General features: G+C 52.6%; 5 protein-coding genes across 5 annotated transcripts; 2 read left to right on the top strand and 3 right to left on the bottom strand.

Moving 5' to 3' along the window:
* Window positions 1-103: 103 nt before the first annotated feature.
* On the top strand, window positions 104-2,550 carry SCP_0111230 (hypothetical protein; the record flags this gene model as incomplete). The annotated part of the gene is made up of 12 exons (XM_027753352.1): window positions 104-199; window positions 268-418; window positions 523-700; window positions 775-928; window positions 983-1,214; window positions 1,284-1,329; window positions 1,390-1,482; window positions 1,535-1,755; window positions 1,817-2,098; window positions 2,155-2,246; window positions 2,306-2,407; window positions 2,461-2,550. The coding sequence occupies 12 exons, from the start codon at window positions 104-106 to the stop codon at window positions 2,548-2,550; spliced, it is 1,737 nt and encodes a 578-aa protein (XP_027609153.1).
* A 168-nt stretch (window positions 2,551-2,718) lies between these two features.
* SCP_0111240 (hypothetical protein) lies at window positions 2,719-8,014 on the bottom strand (the record flags this gene model as incomplete). Its single annotated transcript, XM_027753353.1, has 18 exons — window positions 2,719-2,983; window positions 3,039-3,146; window positions 3,202-3,629; window positions 3,680-3,863; window positions 3,913-4,133; window positions 4,187-4,389; window positions 4,444-4,813; window positions 4,865-5,037; window positions 5,086-5,299; window positions 5,355-5,536; window positions 5,592-5,748; window positions 5,810-5,935; window positions 6,089-6,313; window positions 6,384-6,701; window positions 6,760-7,174; window positions 7,243-7,396; window positions 7,467-7,775; window positions 7,879-8,014. The coding sequence occupies 18 exons, from the start codon at window positions 8,012-8,014 to the stop codon at window positions 2,719-2,721; spliced, it is 4,188 nt and encodes a 1,395-aa protein (XP_027609154.1).
* Window positions 8,015-8,379: 365 nt separating this feature from the next.
* Window positions 8,380-10,499, bottom strand: SCP_0111250 (predicted protein; the record flags this gene model as incomplete). The annotated part of the gene is made up of 5 exons (XM_027753354.1): window positions 8,380-8,715; window positions 8,764-8,825; window positions 8,880-9,135; window positions 9,194-9,295; window positions 9,786-10,499. 5 exons carry the CDS (start codon window positions 10,497-10,499, stop codon window positions 8,380-8,382), a joined length of 1,470 nt encoding a protein of 489 aa, XP_027609155.1.
* A 594-nt stretch (window positions 10,500-11,093) lies between these two features.
* On the bottom strand, window positions 11,094-13,864 carry SCP_0111260 (hypothetical protein; the record flags this gene model as incomplete). The annotated part of the gene is made up of 8 exons (XM_027753355.1): window positions 11,094-11,431; window positions 11,486-11,518; window positions 11,566-11,960; window positions 12,013-12,105; window positions 12,158-12,190; window positions 12,248-12,385; window positions 12,442-13,404; window positions 13,455-13,864. The coding sequence occupies 8 exons, from the start codon at window positions 13,862-13,864 to the stop codon at window positions 11,094-11,096; spliced, it is 2,403 nt and encodes an 800-aa protein (XP_027609156.1).
* Window positions 13,865-14,130: 266 nt separating this feature from the next.
* On the top strand, window positions 14,131-15,390 carry SCP_0111270 (hypothetical protein; the record flags this gene model as incomplete). The annotated part of the gene is made up of 5 exons (XM_027753356.1): window positions 14,131-14,161; window positions 14,218-14,470; window positions 14,527-14,883; window positions 14,944-15,115; window positions 15,178-15,390. 5 exons carry the CDS (start codon window positions 14,131-14,133, stop codon window positions 15,388-15,390), a joined length of 1,026 nt encoding a protein of 341 aa, XP_027609157.1.
* Between the last annotated feature and the right edge of the window lie 1,634 nt (window positions 15,391-17,024).

A 17,024-nucleotide genomic window follows, 5' to 3' on the forward strand; every position in this document is an offset into this window, starting at 1 on the left:
AGGAGGCAAGTTCGCGTTGTTCAGCGCGTACTTTCGCGTTTCCTGATCTCTCGCGCTCTAGGTCACGACTTTGGGTCAACCTCTTGAGGTCATCAAGACACAGATGGCTGCAAATCGCTCCCAGAGCATGTTCCAGGCATTGCAAACTATCTGGAGTCGTGGTAAAGTCTCCGGATTCTACCAGGGCCTTATTCCATGGGTTCGCCGTCTCTGTACATTACACAGATGTCTGGAGGCTGATGGTCGTACGATTCTTTGGGCGTCTAGGCGTGGATAGAGGCTTCAACAAAAGGCGCTGTTCTTCTCTTCACTGCCTCGGAGATAGAATCAGCTACCGTTGGTGTGGGAGTCAACCCGGCGGTCGCTGGGCTCCTCGGTGGTATGGGCGGTGGCATCGCACAGGCATATGCCACAATGGGTGAGTATCCAGAGCATTCATGGCGACTTGTCGTCATCTTGGGCGCGTTCCTTGTAATGTTCTTTATGATGTTGATCGGAACTTCATATTACTCCATTGCACAGGTTTCTGCACATGCATGAAGACAGCCGAAATTACCAGGCATAAGCAGGCTTCTACGGGTATCAAGCCCCCTTCAACGTGGGCTGTCTTCGCTGATATCTACCGCCGGGAAGGTATCAGAGGCATCAACAAGGGTGTTAATGCTGTTGCTGTGCGTCAATGCACTAACTGGGGTTCTCGGTCAGTGCTGGCTCGACCTGCTGGCTCGACCTGCTGTTGTGACAATATGCTCATTACCGAGATCGCATCTTCAGCATGGGCTTTGCGCGGCTAGCGGAGAGTTGGATACGTCAGGCTCGAGGGAAAAGTGAGAAGGATAAGCTGTCTGCGCTGGAAAAAATCTTTTCCTCCACCGTTGGCGGTGCATTGGCGACATGGAACCAGCCTATTGAGGTTGTACGAGTTGAGGTCAGTCAGTCAATTAATGTCGTTATCCCATTACCGATCATACAATTTGTGTAGATGCAATCCATGACCAAATCGCCAAATCGCCCCGAGAAGGTGACCATCCTGAGCACGCTGAAGTATGTGTACAGGGAAAACGGCCTGAAGGGTCTTTACCGTGGTGTCACCCCCCGAATCGGTCTTGGTATATGGCAGACTATATGCATGGTCTCCTTTGCCGACTATGTGAAGGCTTGGTATGCGTTACTTCTGCTCCTCTCCACTGGTTGCGCTAATGCGCTTGCACAGGGTCAAGAATAAGTAGATCTATCTTCGGCTGTCGCTCTTCGTTGTTGGTATCTTTTTATACCGTTGTTAGACGGATTCATGCTTTCTGCCATGGTATATATCGCTATCTTACAAGTGTACGTCGTCGCAATTCATATTGTCGTGCTCCGAGACTGTCGCTATATGAGCCCACCAAGTTGCACCCGTCCTGTGAGCCCCTGTGAGCCCACCATCCCTCTTTTGCCACCTCTGAGTCGCTCCGGAGAAACGTTCTACGCGTCGATCCAACGGTAGTACTGCACTTTAATCGGTCAGGTGAAACATTAATGAGGCGCGTGCCAGTGGTCACGATGGTAGCACGGATATCAGGTGGATTATTGCTCGAGGGAAAAGGGACCATGCTCTGCTCTTCCTCAAAGCTCCCACCCTCATCTACACCCTGTCGAACGCCCCAGGAGAGAGCACCGCCATGAGTTCCCCTGTCACCAAGATGAATCCCCTGCTCTCTGCATACCTCCGGTCGCTCGCCACGCATCCTGTGCGGACGAAAGCGGTCACAACAGGCGAGCCCTCCCAGCCCAACTACCTCTGAACCCCTAACAGGATGTCCTCATCTGCGGCCAGCGGTGCTGCAGTTCCTCCAGGAGGTGCTCGCGTCGCACCTCGCGGGTGAGCCCGCGGCGCGCGTGGCGAAGGACGCCCCGTTTCTCGTACACGTCCTCGCGCGTGCAAACGTCGACGCCCGCGCTCTGAAGATGGCGCTGTACGGCTTCTGCGTGTCCGCGCCGCTCGGCCATCTCCTCGTCGGCGCGTCGCAGCGCGCGTTCGCGGGGCGCACAGGCCTGCTCGCGAAGCTCGGCCAGGTCCTCGCGGCGAACCTCGTCGTCGCGCCCATCCAGATCTTCGGTGAGTGGTGCTGCGTATGCTGGTGTGCGAGTGACTCATTTCTACGGCGGGATAAGTGTTTTTGACTTGCTCGGCTGTCATCAATGGTGCTACAACCGTGGACGAGGTTGCCCGCACGGTCCGGGCAGGATTTATGCGTGTATTGCGGGTGCGTTCGTCCCAACTCTATTTACGAGGGAGGTGAAATTCTGATCGGCGAGTGTGCAGGTCACCTGGATGACACTGCCCTTGACTGTCGTGGTCGCGCAGAGGTTCATCCCGCCGGAACTTTGGGTACCATTCATGAACACGGTGCAGTTTTTCACTGGTGTACGTATTCTCTCTCACGCGGTGGTCTCAGCTCACAGAATGCATTGTTGCAGACATATTTCAACACCAAGCTGAAGAAAATCCGCATGGAGGCGGAGGCAAAGGCCAAGAAAGACCGGGAGGAAAAGGGGGATTCTCAATAGGCGGCCTAGTCTTCATGTCTACTATAGTTTTCCGGAGGGCTTGTATGTGGTCATCGGTGTTTCTATGCATTATCTTCCTCAAAATTCGCAGTGTGTTGCCTTCTCTTTCGGGGATGCAGAAGGCACCACGATCCATGGTAAAATATGCATATGTACGTAGCTAAACGCTCATGATGGTGTAACGTCGACGACAGTAACAGAGTGCCGGTAATCCGCCAGCGGGCCCTGCACATAGCGATGTCTCGTCCTCCAGACTCCAGTAGAAGTCCCTGCGTTTGCTCGCTCACCAACGTCCGTCTCAACAGTCCACCCGTCGAGGGCATAGCTCCCGGGTCGAGTAACCCATAACTTGACCTGAAAGATATGCGACGCAGACGGTGCTAGCGTGCTCCGATACGTTAGGCGGCCGGCGTACTGTGGAGGTAGCAGAGCACTGAGTAAAGGGTCCGGTCAGTGCGGTGTTCGAGACTATGAATGTCTTTACGCACGCAGAAGACGCAGGTTCGGCTGACGCTGACTGCAGCTTGAGCACTATCCTCGACGGGTGGGTTAAAGACAAGTTTCGCAATGTGAACGCAACTGAGACGTGACGGGGCCTGCGGCATAACAGTTTAGGTACAAGAGAAAGGATACACTTCCAGAATTACGTACCCCTTTGAAAAGTCGTGGTCTACCCTACGACCATCCTGCACGGTGACAACAACAGGATTCATCTCCGCGTTCCATTCGCTGTCCCGGATCGACCTCAGGATCTCCGAGCGCTGCCTCCGGGTTTCAGCGTACATAGATCGTTTCACTTTCGCGCTGTCAGCCTCTTCCACGATTTCTTTCAGCGCACCATGACGGGCTCCAAGCGTAATTCCTGAGATAAGAACATGTCCAGAGCGACCTTGAGCAGGGAGCTCCCAGAACACGAGGATATCCACAGAATAAGGGTTGTGCAGCGGGAAGATCAAATGATGGGAATCTGCAGGGACGTAGGGGTGGGAGGAGGCCACCAAATGTGCGGTTTGGCTTCGCTTGCAGCTGCGAATGAAATGTCGCGTGGAAGGTACGTTCACCGAACGAATCGTGAAATCCTAACATAATGTTGCAGTCTATGCACTGCCATGAATTCTAAGACACGTACCTCCGAAACATGGCCGCATACGAGATCTATTGGGGGTGGCTCCGACGTATCGGGGCTGTTCCCACTTAGCACATCTCTGAGCTTTTGGGACACAAAGTCTATTGTTGGATCAGAGCCAGAACCGCCTTGCCATCGGGTGGCACCCAATGTCAACCTGGCAACTTGGTGCGGTGGTATAGGACCGCTATAACATATTAGCTAGACGTTGGTTGCAAGAATGGTGGTGGACGCACACAGACTGAGTTGATAGAGGACTACATGACCACATGCCACTCATTGTAGTGACTTGGGTCAAACGGATGTCATTTGATGCCGTCAAATTTTCCACCTCTAGATTGAGTACAAACGAGCGATCGGGGGATTGACTTGGTCGCGAGGACGCAGAGGCATGAATGACCGGCCGAACTTCGTAGTGTCGAATTACTCTCGAACAATGGAAGGCCGCTCCTTCGGCCTACGTCAAATATGTCTGTAATGCGTAATACGATGCCTGGTAATTGCACATACCTCTCGGAATATGAACAGGATACACAGATCTTGCTCTGCAACATGAGAGGCATGAAGTACGGCAGGAATCTGCATATTCTCCCCAGGTCCAAGTACCGATGATTTATGAATTTGCTCCAGCGATACGCAGTATGGCCTCCGTGGAGCCAGCGAGTTGCTAGAATGCAAGATCTCCGTGAACGAGGGTGATGATGTTGAGGGATCTGTTGGCGACATGAGCCTTGTGCTTCAGTTGAACAAAGCAACGATAAACTTGCCAGAGCCATTAGGTACTTGAATATCTATCCATATCTCATCGTCTTTCCCAGTAAGCATCCAAAGTTCACGGATACTTCTTGTTCCCGAGTTTGTCAAAGATAACTTCAGATGTTTGTACTCTCCCTGGCCTAAGATCAGATGTCTATCGTCCACGAAGTTCACATGTAGCCGCTGTCCGGCTTCTTCTACTTCTATTTGTATTGGTACGTCCGGAGCGTAGGCTTTGGTCTGTCTCTGAAGAGGGGTATCGTGCAAACGTCGACCGCGGATCGCCAGTGATTCGGTAGCTGGAAGGAGATCCAGGAAATTATATACGGCATGTGTGATAACCAACGAGGCTGGGCGTCGGCACTTAACAGAGACCGGAATCTAAAAGAGAAAGGTCAGAGTTCGGTAGCGGACAAAGATGTGACAACAGACTGTACGGGTATCCTTAGCTTCTAAGACAATATCATCGACAACCTCGATATTCACGAGGTCGTCATTAGGGTCCGCATCTCCAGCAGACTTCTCCCGGACAACGACAGAGAGGCCGGACAATGTGACCTCCACATTCAAGGAATTGTGCAATACAAGGTCAACCCAAAATGTCTCTGCACAGAGATTAGGCACAGCTAACCTTCAAGGCCAGAGAAACGCACCGTCAACTGCAGCCTTCCCACTCTTCTCGAGCTTTTCCTTACCACGAGGGGCCCAGAAAGCAGACCACTCTTCCTCCTTCTTATCCCATTCCGTTGCATCACCCTCAATAGCATCGCCAGGAAAACGTACGCGGGTCTGCTTCACCTGGCAGAAAGTAATGGGCAGTTGCAAAGCGGCCGCTTCCCATTGGTCTCGCTCAGTCGTCTTGAAGTGCTAAGTAGAAAATTTGTCATCATCAGACAAATAATATGAGCGTCGGCGTAATGACCTTGGTTGCCACCCGGAAATCCTCCAGATAGACCTTGTCGGTCGTGACTGGCTTCACTTCGGATGATGCGGTGCCATTCGCTGAATGCGACGGAAGTTGTGGATGCAAAGAGCACCATCGCAGCAATCCTAGGAAATACCGAACTGCCCCCTCCGTATTACCGGTTGTGTACATAAGTCGACCTGCCCTCGCGAGTCTGTGAGCCATGGTCCATGATCTAACCGACGTAGAACTGACCCAATTCGTGCTCGATTCCTGGCAGAACGTCATCGAAACCTCGCCAGTCCTTGGGGTCCTTATCCTCACTCTCCCAGAACGATGGTGAAATCTGCGCCGCCGGAGGAGTCTTGTACAGATGATGTGCTTTCCGAAAGAAGTGCATCGCCAGAGGTTTCTAAGCTTGATGTTTCAACAATTGGCCGAAATTTCAGTCCACACACGGAAGACATACTCACAATACCGGCCTTTTCGAGTCTGTCGGCAGCGGACAGATACCAGAGTGCGGATCTTCTCCGTCTCCCTTTCCTCTCGCTAAGGAATGCGGCATGGGCGAGCAGGAGTGCAGCGGGAGGTTCATCTGCCTTAAATCAGTCCTTAGTCCATTCCCCATCCAATAGTATGAAAACTACCTCCTTGCGCCTCTCCATCTCTGTCAGCCACGCAGCTCGCGATGACCACAGGGATTGAGAGGCTGTAAGAAGATAGTTCTGCGTGAGAGTAGGAATGCGACGTACACTACCGGCAGCCTGTACCAGCCACCTCTCTCCTTCCAGAACGGGACCAACAAAATCGACTTTGTCGACACTTATGTCCCACCGCACTGCGTAGACGAGTCCGCGTAGCTGCACCAAAGCGGGAGCCTCAGAAGATAACTGCGGCTGAGATTGCAGCGCTGTGAGGGCATTTGAAGCATGCAATGCCAATGCTGGAGACGGAGCTAGAAGAATGGGTAAAACATCCTAACCAATCGAATAAGCAGTTAAGAACAGCATTGGCTAGAACAACATTAGATAGAACAACACAACTCACGGAACCTCCTTTTGAATCCTTTCGCAAGGCCTCCCACACCGTGACAGCAAGCTTGTGATCGCCTAGCATTGTCGCGAACTCAGCCAGTCGTCTCTGCTGAGTGACTGTTCCACCAATAATAGTCCCGAAAGAGCTTGTCGAAGTTATCGAACTGACAGAATTATTTGGGCCGTGTGTGAAGCGAGAAGACATAGATGAGACTGATGAGTTCGAACCGTGGTTTGGTGTTGGAGGAGCAGGGGAAGCCGGAGCGGAAGACCCAAAGAGACGCCGCGTAGAAGAGAAGAGACGAGACGGCAAGCGGCGCGATGATGAGTACTCAAAGACGAAAAGTCAATACGACCGTTATCGATGACGTAAGAGGAGAAACACGTACTGTCTCGTTCCATTCTACAACACATCTCTCCATCCACGGCACGAGGCTCATCACGACAAACTCACGGACGAACTTACCGGTCTGCTGAATATCCCTCTCGCTCAGACGTAGTGTACTTGCGTTTGCAGTATTAGGAGTAGGAGTTGGTTGTCGTTGGTCTGCCATGAGATTCGATGGCCTAGGAGATCGAGGCATGGGAGACATCGTTAGTGTAGGTGTGGCGGGAGCTGTGAGACCACTGAGAGGGGTGTAAGGTGCAAGAGGTGGTGTTTCGTATGCGGATGGGGTCGGCAGACGGGGTATTGGAGGAGGAATAGGCACCGGAGCTGGCAAAGGAGAGGTTGGCAGAGCCAGGGGGAGAAGGTAACTGTGTAACCCATACTGCTTCTTGACTGCATTGTAGAGCGCTTCTGCTCTGTGGAATTGAGAAAACAAATTAATAAAACCGCGCATTGTCTGGTATAACATACAATAAATGCATACATTGGATCAGCCAGCGGAGAATTCGCAGGGTGTACAATCAGAGAGTATCGGAGGTGAGTGCCATCTACCCATGGTGGGAAGTCGATGGCACGGGCATGTAGGTCTTGAAGAGCTTGGAGAGGGTTTACAGCATTTGTCGATACAGCTATTATTACTGTTACGCGTCGAAAGTTGAGAACTGGATCAGAATCCTCATTTGAGAGCCAATACGTATGAGATCGCACCTGCGACAGGATGATTCCACCCTTCCATGCTGTTCGGAACGTGGTCTCCTTCGACACACCTCTTCACCTCTTCCCACCACGGTGTTCTGTCTCTCCATACACTGTCCTTGCTGCTTGCTGCCTGACTCTCCATCAAATCAACCCAGCGTGAGCACCTCCCTGCAATACGCGCCGCCATCCAATCCATTGTTCGTGCTGCCCGCTGCTCATCATCTTCGTGCGTCGCGGTTTCAATCTCGACCAGGTCGGAAAAACGAAGGGCGAAAGAACTGTGGGGTACGGGAGTGAGTGATATCGTGCGGGTGGTGACTGATTGTTTGTAAAGACCATGAAGTTGCGGGAATCGAGAAAAGAGGGAAATCAAGCGCATTAAGTGATTTACCGACAAAATATATATATGGCCGGAACGTACCTTGGGGAAGAGGGGCAAATGACTGCAAAATTTGAGGTAAAGGCGGCAGCCCTGATGACTCAAAGACCTCTTCAAGGTCTGGGGAAGATAATATGCAGATATGCGGACTGAGTGAAGACGGCAGTGACGGTGCCATCGGGTCTGAATACTGAGGCCAATATCACCTGGACTTCAGTCAGTGTGCCGTGCACTTGTATGATCCGTAGAAATTGACAGAATTTTCCAAACGCCTTGGACGATGTTGGAGGGTGAGGGCTCAGTAACAAGGCATAGCTCGATGCCACCGGCAACGACGAGTATGTATTCGGAGCACACACCGCGCAGTCCGCGTCACCGATTGTGACCTCGGGCATTGAGAGTTGTCACGCATCTCGAGATGGAGAAGATCTATGGTACGATCAGAGCTACACTGTCGACGGTATATACTGGCCATGAGCATGTTTGTGCGTGGCCTCGTAGAAGAAATGCAGTTACGGCCAAAAAAGTCCGCTGGGCTCAGATCTAGAAGAAACCGCCACCAAACCCGTTATCCCAGCCTCCACCAAACCCAGGATCACCGAATCCGCCTCCCCAGCCACCACCAAAATCATCCAACACTTCACCCAGCAGTAGTCCTCCTGCCAAGCCGCCCAGGAGTGGTAAACCGATGCCCCCGCCGCCAAAGCCACCGCCACCGAAGCCATTGTTTCCAAAGCGACCTCCCGTTCTGCTCCTTCTTGCGAGGAGCGGATCACCTGCTGGTGCACCGTAGGTTGATTGGGAATAGCCTGTATTCCCATACGCATATGGTGAAGATAACCTCTGCTGACGGCGCTCCTCCGCCAGTTGCTGCATCATCTGCGCGTCACATTAATAAATGTCACATCAAATATTGTACCCACTCACCGCCGCCCTTTCTGCTGCCCTCTGCCTCTTCGCAGCTTCTCTCTCTTCTTTCGTACCTATTGCTTTATCCTTCATCTTCCCAAAGAAGCCCCGATGGTGATGTTGTTTCTCCGTACCAGCAGTTGGGGTAGGGGGTTGAGAAGTCGCCCTTCCGTCGACATTGGCAACCCCCAAGTAAGCATTTGACTCGGGCCTCGATCCTTCAGAGAATGAATGGCGCCTTGGTGAATATGGTGGAGGCGTGCCATTTGGCGGGCCCTGGACGCGAACCGCCACAAGTCTTTCGCGGATATCAGGATGTTCCTCCAGGAACTGCTCATCCTCGTAGGGGTGCACCCAAATTGAACGAGGTGGGGTTGCTCTTGTGTCTACCTAAACACAGGTCAGGAAATGGGTAAGTTCACGGATATCAATATCCGCAGCGACGTACCCAGAAAGTATGCTGAGTGCGTTCATCATACTGTAGAACCCAGCCGTCCGGTAAATTCGGTAAACTGAAACTCATGTCGGAAATTTGAGAGGAGTCAAAGGCCTTAAGGCACTTAGTGCCTGCCGCGACCGTTGGTTATATGGAGTCCCTGCTGACGTCATCCTGTGCGTATAACGTTCATTCCCGATGTGGCAGTGCAAGCGCCGGCGGTCGCTGGCTGTGTGCAGGCTATGGCGGCCCGTTGTGGTGTGTAACAGTCCACGAAGATATTCCAGATATGACAGCAGGGGTACATAGTTTTGGATACAGCATAAAATTCCAGACTTGCGATGCACAGTAGCACAAAAATAAAATCAGCGAGATGCAGAAGGAGCATGAAAATAGTACGAGTGATGGTATACCTCAAGCATGATGATGCGAATGCGAATAGTCATGGATGTCGTTGGATAACGGGTGCGGACGGGGAAGCAACGATAGACCTACGCTGCAGTTCGAAGTAAATGTATCATTTCCTCGATCTTCTGGACTTTCAGATGCGTAGGCATCTGCAGTCATGAGTACGTCGGAGAAAAGTACGATCATGCATGCTCACCTCGAAAAATTGATGCATTTGCTGTCGTCTCTCCGGGCTGGCATCCTCTTCGCGAGCGTATTTTTCCACGAAAGTCCAAGCATCACGGTCAGGGACGTCGGCCCAATTATACTTGCGTTTCCTGACGCGGCCGCCACCCGACTTCTTGCGACCACTGGACCGATCGTTCTGATCTTCGTTCGGCCTCGACGCGTCGGGCACGAGTGCTGGCACATCCCAACCAGCTTCCCCACCTGCCCACCCGCTGTGGTTTTGTGGGTCTTCTTCTGTGTTTCCGCCACCGGCAACCGCACCAGCTCCCCATCCACTCTTGTCCTGCACACCCTTGCCGCCCCACTCGTTCTTCTCCTGCGCGGGCGATCCCCAATCATCGGCAGCATTCGCCCGACTGAGCGGCTTACTCCATCCGTCGCTCGCCTTGTCCCCCGAATCATTATTCCAGCCCCAGGGATCGTCATCGAACCGCGACAAGAAAATCTCCATACTTGTGGGCTTCCCTCCTGCCTCCGCAGCTTCGACGCCGTCCCTCCAGAACGGCACGTAGTCATTGATCAGGTTGACACGGAGATCTGCGAAGGTCCTGCTCTGTGGTTCCCAAGCAGACAGGTCAAACTGGCAGTTATTCGCAGGCTCCCACTCCCAGGGTTCCTGCTTGTCGGCCTTAAGAATGTGCTGCTTGGAACGCTCGTGCGCCTTTGCCGCGGCAGCCGTCATCGACTTAAAGTGAGAGCGGCGCGTGGACGTACAAATGTTGCAGTGCCAGCGCCTCTCACCACTGCGGGTGAAATCTGGAGAACAGTAAAGGTCTAACTGAATGGATTTCATCCGAGGGCGAATGACAATTACTCACTTTCTGGATATCTAAAATTTGGCCCAGAAGACGACGACTGCGAAGGGCTCATGACTGGAGGTATAGGTTATAGTGATACAGTGTGAAAGAGTAGGGGGCTGCTTGCTACTGAAAGCAGGTTCGAAGCAAAGCAATTTCGCACAATCATTATAACCGCGTGTGTCACGTGCATTGCCGATCTCGCCGATCATTAATCCGAGAAACCAAGTGCCATCTGCACGGTTGCTGCACGGCGAAGTCCGTCAGATATTCAGAGCCTCAACGTGCTTAGACGACCAATGCAATCTTCGCCCGCTTGTCCCGAAAATGTTTGCTGTCCATGTAAAGACATCGTAGCGGCGCGAGCGCCATTCCCCGACTCCGACGGGGTGCTCACAGTTTTTGTATGAGCAAGGGTGTGTGATTGATACGTATAGTACAAGTACAGGCATTTGTGATAGTTACAGTAATGGAAAAAACTAGACAAGCGAGGCATCATCGTCGTCGCTGTCATCCGAGTGGCGTTGGTCAGGCTCGGAATTCGGTCGGAAGACTCCGAGGAGGGGCATGGGCTCGTCCTCGAGGAAGCCGCGGGGCATCGATCCCGGATTGGCGAGAAGGACGATGGATTGGATGTTGAGGGAGATAGTGGTGTCGGCGTTTTCGTCGTCGAGTTCAGGGTGGCTCTTGATGTACTTCCCAAGAGTGAAGAGCAGGAGGACGGCAGACTCTGTGGAGAGATCGTCGTGGATTTTGGGAAGCATCGATATGGAGCGCATGGAGAACTTGAAGGGCTTACACCCGTCGAAAGTCGGCACTGCGGGAGGAGTGAGTTAGGGCGCATGTGCGAGAAGGTTGGGGGCGATCTTACCATCTCGATCGGCCGGCAGCACGGGGGGTGGACCTGCAGGGTGCGTTAGCGAACATTTTGTAGTGCGAGACGTCACGTACCGCGTTGTGCGTTCACCGGAGTGGCGGGAGCCATGCCGCGGATCTTGGTTGGAGTGTTTGAGGTGCCAGTGGTCAACCTTGTCGAGAAGGAGAGGCCGGCATGGAACGACGGGAAGACGAGTGTTCGTCTGTTGAGAATGGCACCCAGGACGGCGGCCGCACGTGGCCAGGTGAGTGCTGATGGTGCAACGCAGAGTTGACGGCTGCGACCGCTCGGACTGATCAGGTCGCTGTGGGTAACGGAGCCGACGACAGAGAAGAGCGTGAGATGGGTGCTCGTCTTGAGCTGAAGGTAGTCGGAGGCTCCGATGGTGACAAAGTGGAGTGCTGTGGGGTCTGCGGTCGCGAGATTGATGATGTCGTGTGCGGTGGCGATCGAGACGTGGTCCAGACGTCTTTGGGGTCGATTAGTAGTATGGCAGAAAAAGCAAGGGCAAATGGACGTACTCGGCGATGTTCGAAGGGAATGCCCTCTTGAGATACATGGGTTGCATGAGGACAAACACGTTGTTCATGGCACGTGTCACGGCGAGTGTTTCTCTGCAAGAAAGTGTCAGTGTGAGTCACAGTGGATAATTGCCAAAGGGCGTACCTGAGTTTCGACAGCGACTGGAGCACTTCGGTTCTTGTATATATGGTGCAGTTAGCGGAAGTGTCTGTCTGGTGGCAAACAGCGACTCACGGTGTCCTGGTTTTCTCGACGTGCTTTCCTTTGTTGCGGTAGGGCTTACCGGGAGTCTCGTCGGGTCGGTGACTGGCGTGAGCATCGTCTGTGGGAGTATCGGATGCGGTGGAGTCAGTGTGTGCTGTCGGCGAGAATCTGCAAAGAACTGCATGTTGGCTGGTATATGGCGGTGAGTGGGTATGAAGACTTACATGTCGTCGCTGTCTTCGGGCTTCTGCCTTTTTGCGGGTGAAGGCACTGGTGCGGACGGTGACAGATGCCTCATCTTGCGTTTGCTGCCAGTGGTGGTTGCAGGAGCATCAGTGACGGAGGCCATGGTGGCGGTTGCGAGAGGAAATCGGGCGAGGTGGGAGTTGTTCGCGGTGCGACTGTTGGGGCATGTCCGTCGGCATTCGCTGTCTGGGCACGGTGCCGAAACGGGGGCGAGAGTGTGGAGGAAATTGTGTACGCAGCGCAGGTGCGTGCTTTGCGAGAGGCAAGGTGCGGCCTTGGCGTTCGAACGGGAGGTCCGGGCGGTGGTCGACCTGGGCGTGGTCGCGAAGTGTGAGGGAGAGGGTCGAGGTTGCAGCGCGCGCGGCGGGGGCGCGTGTTTTGCGGTGGCCCAGGCGCGGTATTGGCATTCGAACGGGAGGTCCGCGTGGTGGTCCGGTTGGCGAGAGTAGGTGGTGGAGGGTGTTGGCGGTCGAGGTGCTGTGGAGAGGGGCGCAAACGCGTGCGGAATTGCGCGCGCAGTCCAGGCACGCGTTTTGGTCGGGCGAGGCACCATGTTGGCATTGCTGGATGTCAGCAAAATGTAAGCAAAATAGCAGAGAAAAATACGCACCGAGCGGGTGCGTGTGTTGTGCGATGGGCTAGGTGCGGCATTGGGATTCGCACACCGGGAGGTCCGCGTGTTGGTTAAGCCGCGCGCGGTCGCGAAGTGTGAGGGAGAGAGTCGAGGTGGCGGCGCGCGTAGCGGGGCCGCGTGTTTTGCGGTGGGCCAGGCGCGGTATTGGCGTTCCAACGGCAGGTCCGCGTGGTGGTCGCATTGGCGAGAATGCAGGTGGTGGAGGGTGTCGGCGGTCGAGGTGCTGTGGAGAGGGGCCGCGAACGCGCGCCGAATTGCGCGCGCAGTGGGGACGCGCATTTGGGTCGGGCGAGGTGCGGTGTTGGGACTGCTGGATGTCAGCAAAGTGTAAGTAAAATAGTGGAGAAAAATATGCACCCGAGCGGGTGCGCGTGTTTTGCGAGAAGCTCAGCGCGGGATTGGTGTTGGCACGCCGGGAGGTCCGCGTGGTGGTCAAGCCGCGCGCGATCGCGAAACCTGAGCCAGAGGGGGGAGGAAACTGCGTGCGCAGGGGGGGCGCATGTTTTGTGGTCGGCCAGGCGCGGTATTGGCGTTCCAACGGCAGGTCTGCGTGGTCGTCGCATTGGCGAGAATGCAGGTGGTGGAGGCCGTCCGCGGTCGAGGTGCTGCGGAAAGCGGTCGCGAACGCGCTCCCAGTGGGGACGCGCGTTTGGGTCGGGCGAGGTTCCGTGTTGGTATTGCTGCATGTCGCGGCCGAGTTGGCGATGGTGGCGGAGAACGTCGGCGACCGTCCGTGTCAGTGGTGGAGATGTGGCTAGAGCGGTCATGAACGTGCGCCGAATTTGACGCGCAGCAGTGGCGCGTGTCCACAATGAGCTGGGCGCGATGGTAAGATTTGAATCTGACGCGCGAACAGTTTGTCGTGCGGGGGCGAGCGTCGGTCGTTGTGGATGGCTACTTACCTCCACCGGTGTGTTCGTTCTTGCTCGTTGATCGTGTCTTGCTGGCAATTGACACTGGTGTATAAAGTTTAGTAAAAATCTTGCTGCTTTCGATCAAAATGAATTTGGAGGCTCACCTGAGTTCTGACACGATGGCAAAGGTCTTTCAGGATGCGCGTTGTGGTGCGTCGAGTTTCTGTTTTCGTGATGGGACTGGATGATGGCTGAATCTTGGTCAGTGAAATTATTCGACGAGTGGACCACACGTACGAAGGCGCCGAATCCGGAAATGGGTGCCGATGGACAGGGATCGCAGTTCCTGCTCGAGACGTACGATCAGTTCGAGACAGTTGAGCGTCAATTTGATGTTCAGGTCGGTTCGGGTGGGTATTTGTACCTGGTGTGGCGAAGCTCGCGCGAGGAGGTTACACTGCGTGTGTCTGGATTTGTTTCTCAGATGAGTCTTCTGCCCCCTTTCAGGCGCTCATTCAGGTTTGTCACTTCTGCAGTTCACAAGCTGCTTGCCGATGTGATTGATTCGTATCTAGGCTGCCGAGAGGAAATCCGAATCTCGCTCTGCAGACTGTTGTGGTTGCCGGTGAAGGTCCTGCATTCCGGCGAGCCATCACTGCCCGATCAAACATCTTACGTTTCATGGAAATGCATGCACGCTGTGGAAAGACATCTGTAATTGATGATGTCTGGCTTGGTGCCATGCCGTGTTTTATTGCAGAGACACGTGTGCTCACGCCTATGGTGGAAGCACCGTTGTTTGACAGTGCCGATCTGAACATGGTTATTGACCCGTATGGTGCATTGGCAGAGCTAGTTGCTGGTGGGAGGCTCTCGTGGACATCAGACAATGTTGTGTCATGCATGGAGCTGAAGGGCGAGTATGACGACAGGTATGTCATGATATGAAATCATCTGTCTGCATTGCTTGAGGTGATGTTGTGTTTATGTAGGTGGTCTACTCCTGTGCAGTCATCCCTTGACATGGTGCGTGCCGGTGAGCTCGTTGAGCTTTCAGTAAACTTTCGGCTTCGTGAGCACGTGAGTCAAAATGGGGCAAACGTAGGTCGCAAGTTTCTTACACGACTTGACACTGTCATGATCGTGAGTCGCTTGGGGATGAAGGTGAGTTGGCGTTTGCCCGCATTTGTTTGTTATCAGAAAATGACTTCTAATGGTGGCTATAGCTGATTGCGGACTGCGAGTCAGAGCACTTGTTGATGATGCGTATTGCTGCGGCGGCTGATAACACTGGTGGAGGTAAGGCTCCGAAGAAGAGACGGTTCTCTTACCTCCAGTCTGTGCCTTCTGTTTTAACCAGTACTGAACAACACTTGAATTCGCTGACAGTATTGGACAAGACAGATGATGTAGATCAGGTAATGAAGCCGGTGGGATAGTTGCAGTACTGTTACATATAGTCATATGATATAAGATACTGATGGTATGGCTGTCTTTTAAAAATTCAAATGAAAGGATCATCTGAGCATGAAGATCGTGTCGATCAGGTAATAAAGTCAGTAAAATAGGTATAGTGTCATGGTGGCAATAATACAATATTTTGTTGATTCAATTGATTCGATTGAATGGACCATTTGATGTATACACGAGGATGTGCGCCCAGCGTCCGTCGAGTGTAAGGAGTGGTGTAAGGTCATCGGTATCCATTCTGTTTTCATATTGTGGGACACCGTCATTCTGTTGGTCGTCGTATATCCATCCTGAGTTGTGAGAGTGGAGGAGACGTGCTGTAAAGTGACTAGATCCAAAGTATATTACAGTTGCCAATGAGTAGGTGGTCTGCATATTGAATTCCAGATCAAATATGGGAGTGATAACTGTATGTTCCTGTGACGAATATTCAAAGTATAGGATGGGCGGTGGTGTAATGTTGCTTATATTATGATCAACTTCACTGTCGCATTGACATAGTAATCTTCTTGCATGCAGAATGGATGATGTCATGGTCTTACTTAACCAAGTTTGTATAGTTTGAGTTTCAGCAGAGGACTGCATGCTGGTGGACACAATAACAGATGGGATTCTTAGTGTGATTGGGCGTGTTTGATGACAGGCAAGACACTGTATGGTCGTGACTATATGGTTAGTGGTGTTTTCCAATGCACATTCAATTATGCTTGCTGCAGAGGCAAACTGTGGACCATATCTTGGATATTCCATAGGTGATCGTCTACTAAGAAAATCTCGGAGAAAATCACGTTGCATGTTAAACTGCTCGGCACTGGAGTCTGGGCTCAGATTCTCAAAACAACTGACCAACAGACTAGCAATAGCTGACTGATTCTTCCACATTGCACACAAAGAAGAGCTCAGTTGAGAGTAGCTGTGATAAAGTGACATAAATGTGGCATCATATGCACATGAGTAGTCTGTGGATGACCATTGGCAACCGTGCTTGTACATGTATGGTGATGAGTCAGAATGTGGCATTGATATTGATGGCAAAATCCCTGATTCTTCCATTTGTGAGGCTTTCCGTTTGGTTCCTTTTGACTGTGAGCTACTGTCACTAAAGTTGACATGAAATGACTTTGTGGAGATGTCATCTTCACTTTCAGGATTTGGCAAAGGTACGAGGGATCCTGTTTTAAAGCCATAGTGAATTAAAGTATTTTGCTCAAGCACTTTAAATTTCTGTGTCTCATGGTATAGGTCAGCAGAAACAGGCTTGTTTAGCTGTTCCAACTTTACTGGCTCTGAGATGAATACGCCATTTCGTGTGCGTGCTCTCGATGCAGCAACGTAGGCTGCAAAGCCGCCCTCAGTCATGTTGTTAAGTACTTTAGGCAGTGTTTTGCCTTGCGACGTGTGGCCGGTGACTGCAAATGCAGGTTGTATGATGAGTTGCAGTCGGGTAACTTGGTACCTTTGTGTATCTCCATTGGCATCTCTAAGTGTAGTTGTAAACCGCCATGTTGTTGGAGCAATAGGCACATAGCCTGAAGGCAAATCAGGCAGATGTACCTTGCTTGTAGGAAACTCAACTATAACACAATCTGCATATGTGTATCCG

The sequence above is a fragment of the Sparassis crispa genome, assembly GCF_003851025.1.
Source record: "Sparassis crispa DNA, contig_000000F, whole genome shotgun sequence".
NCBI lineage: Eukaryota > Fungi > Basidiomycota > Agaricomycetes > Polyporales > Sparassidaceae > Sparassis > Sparassis crispa.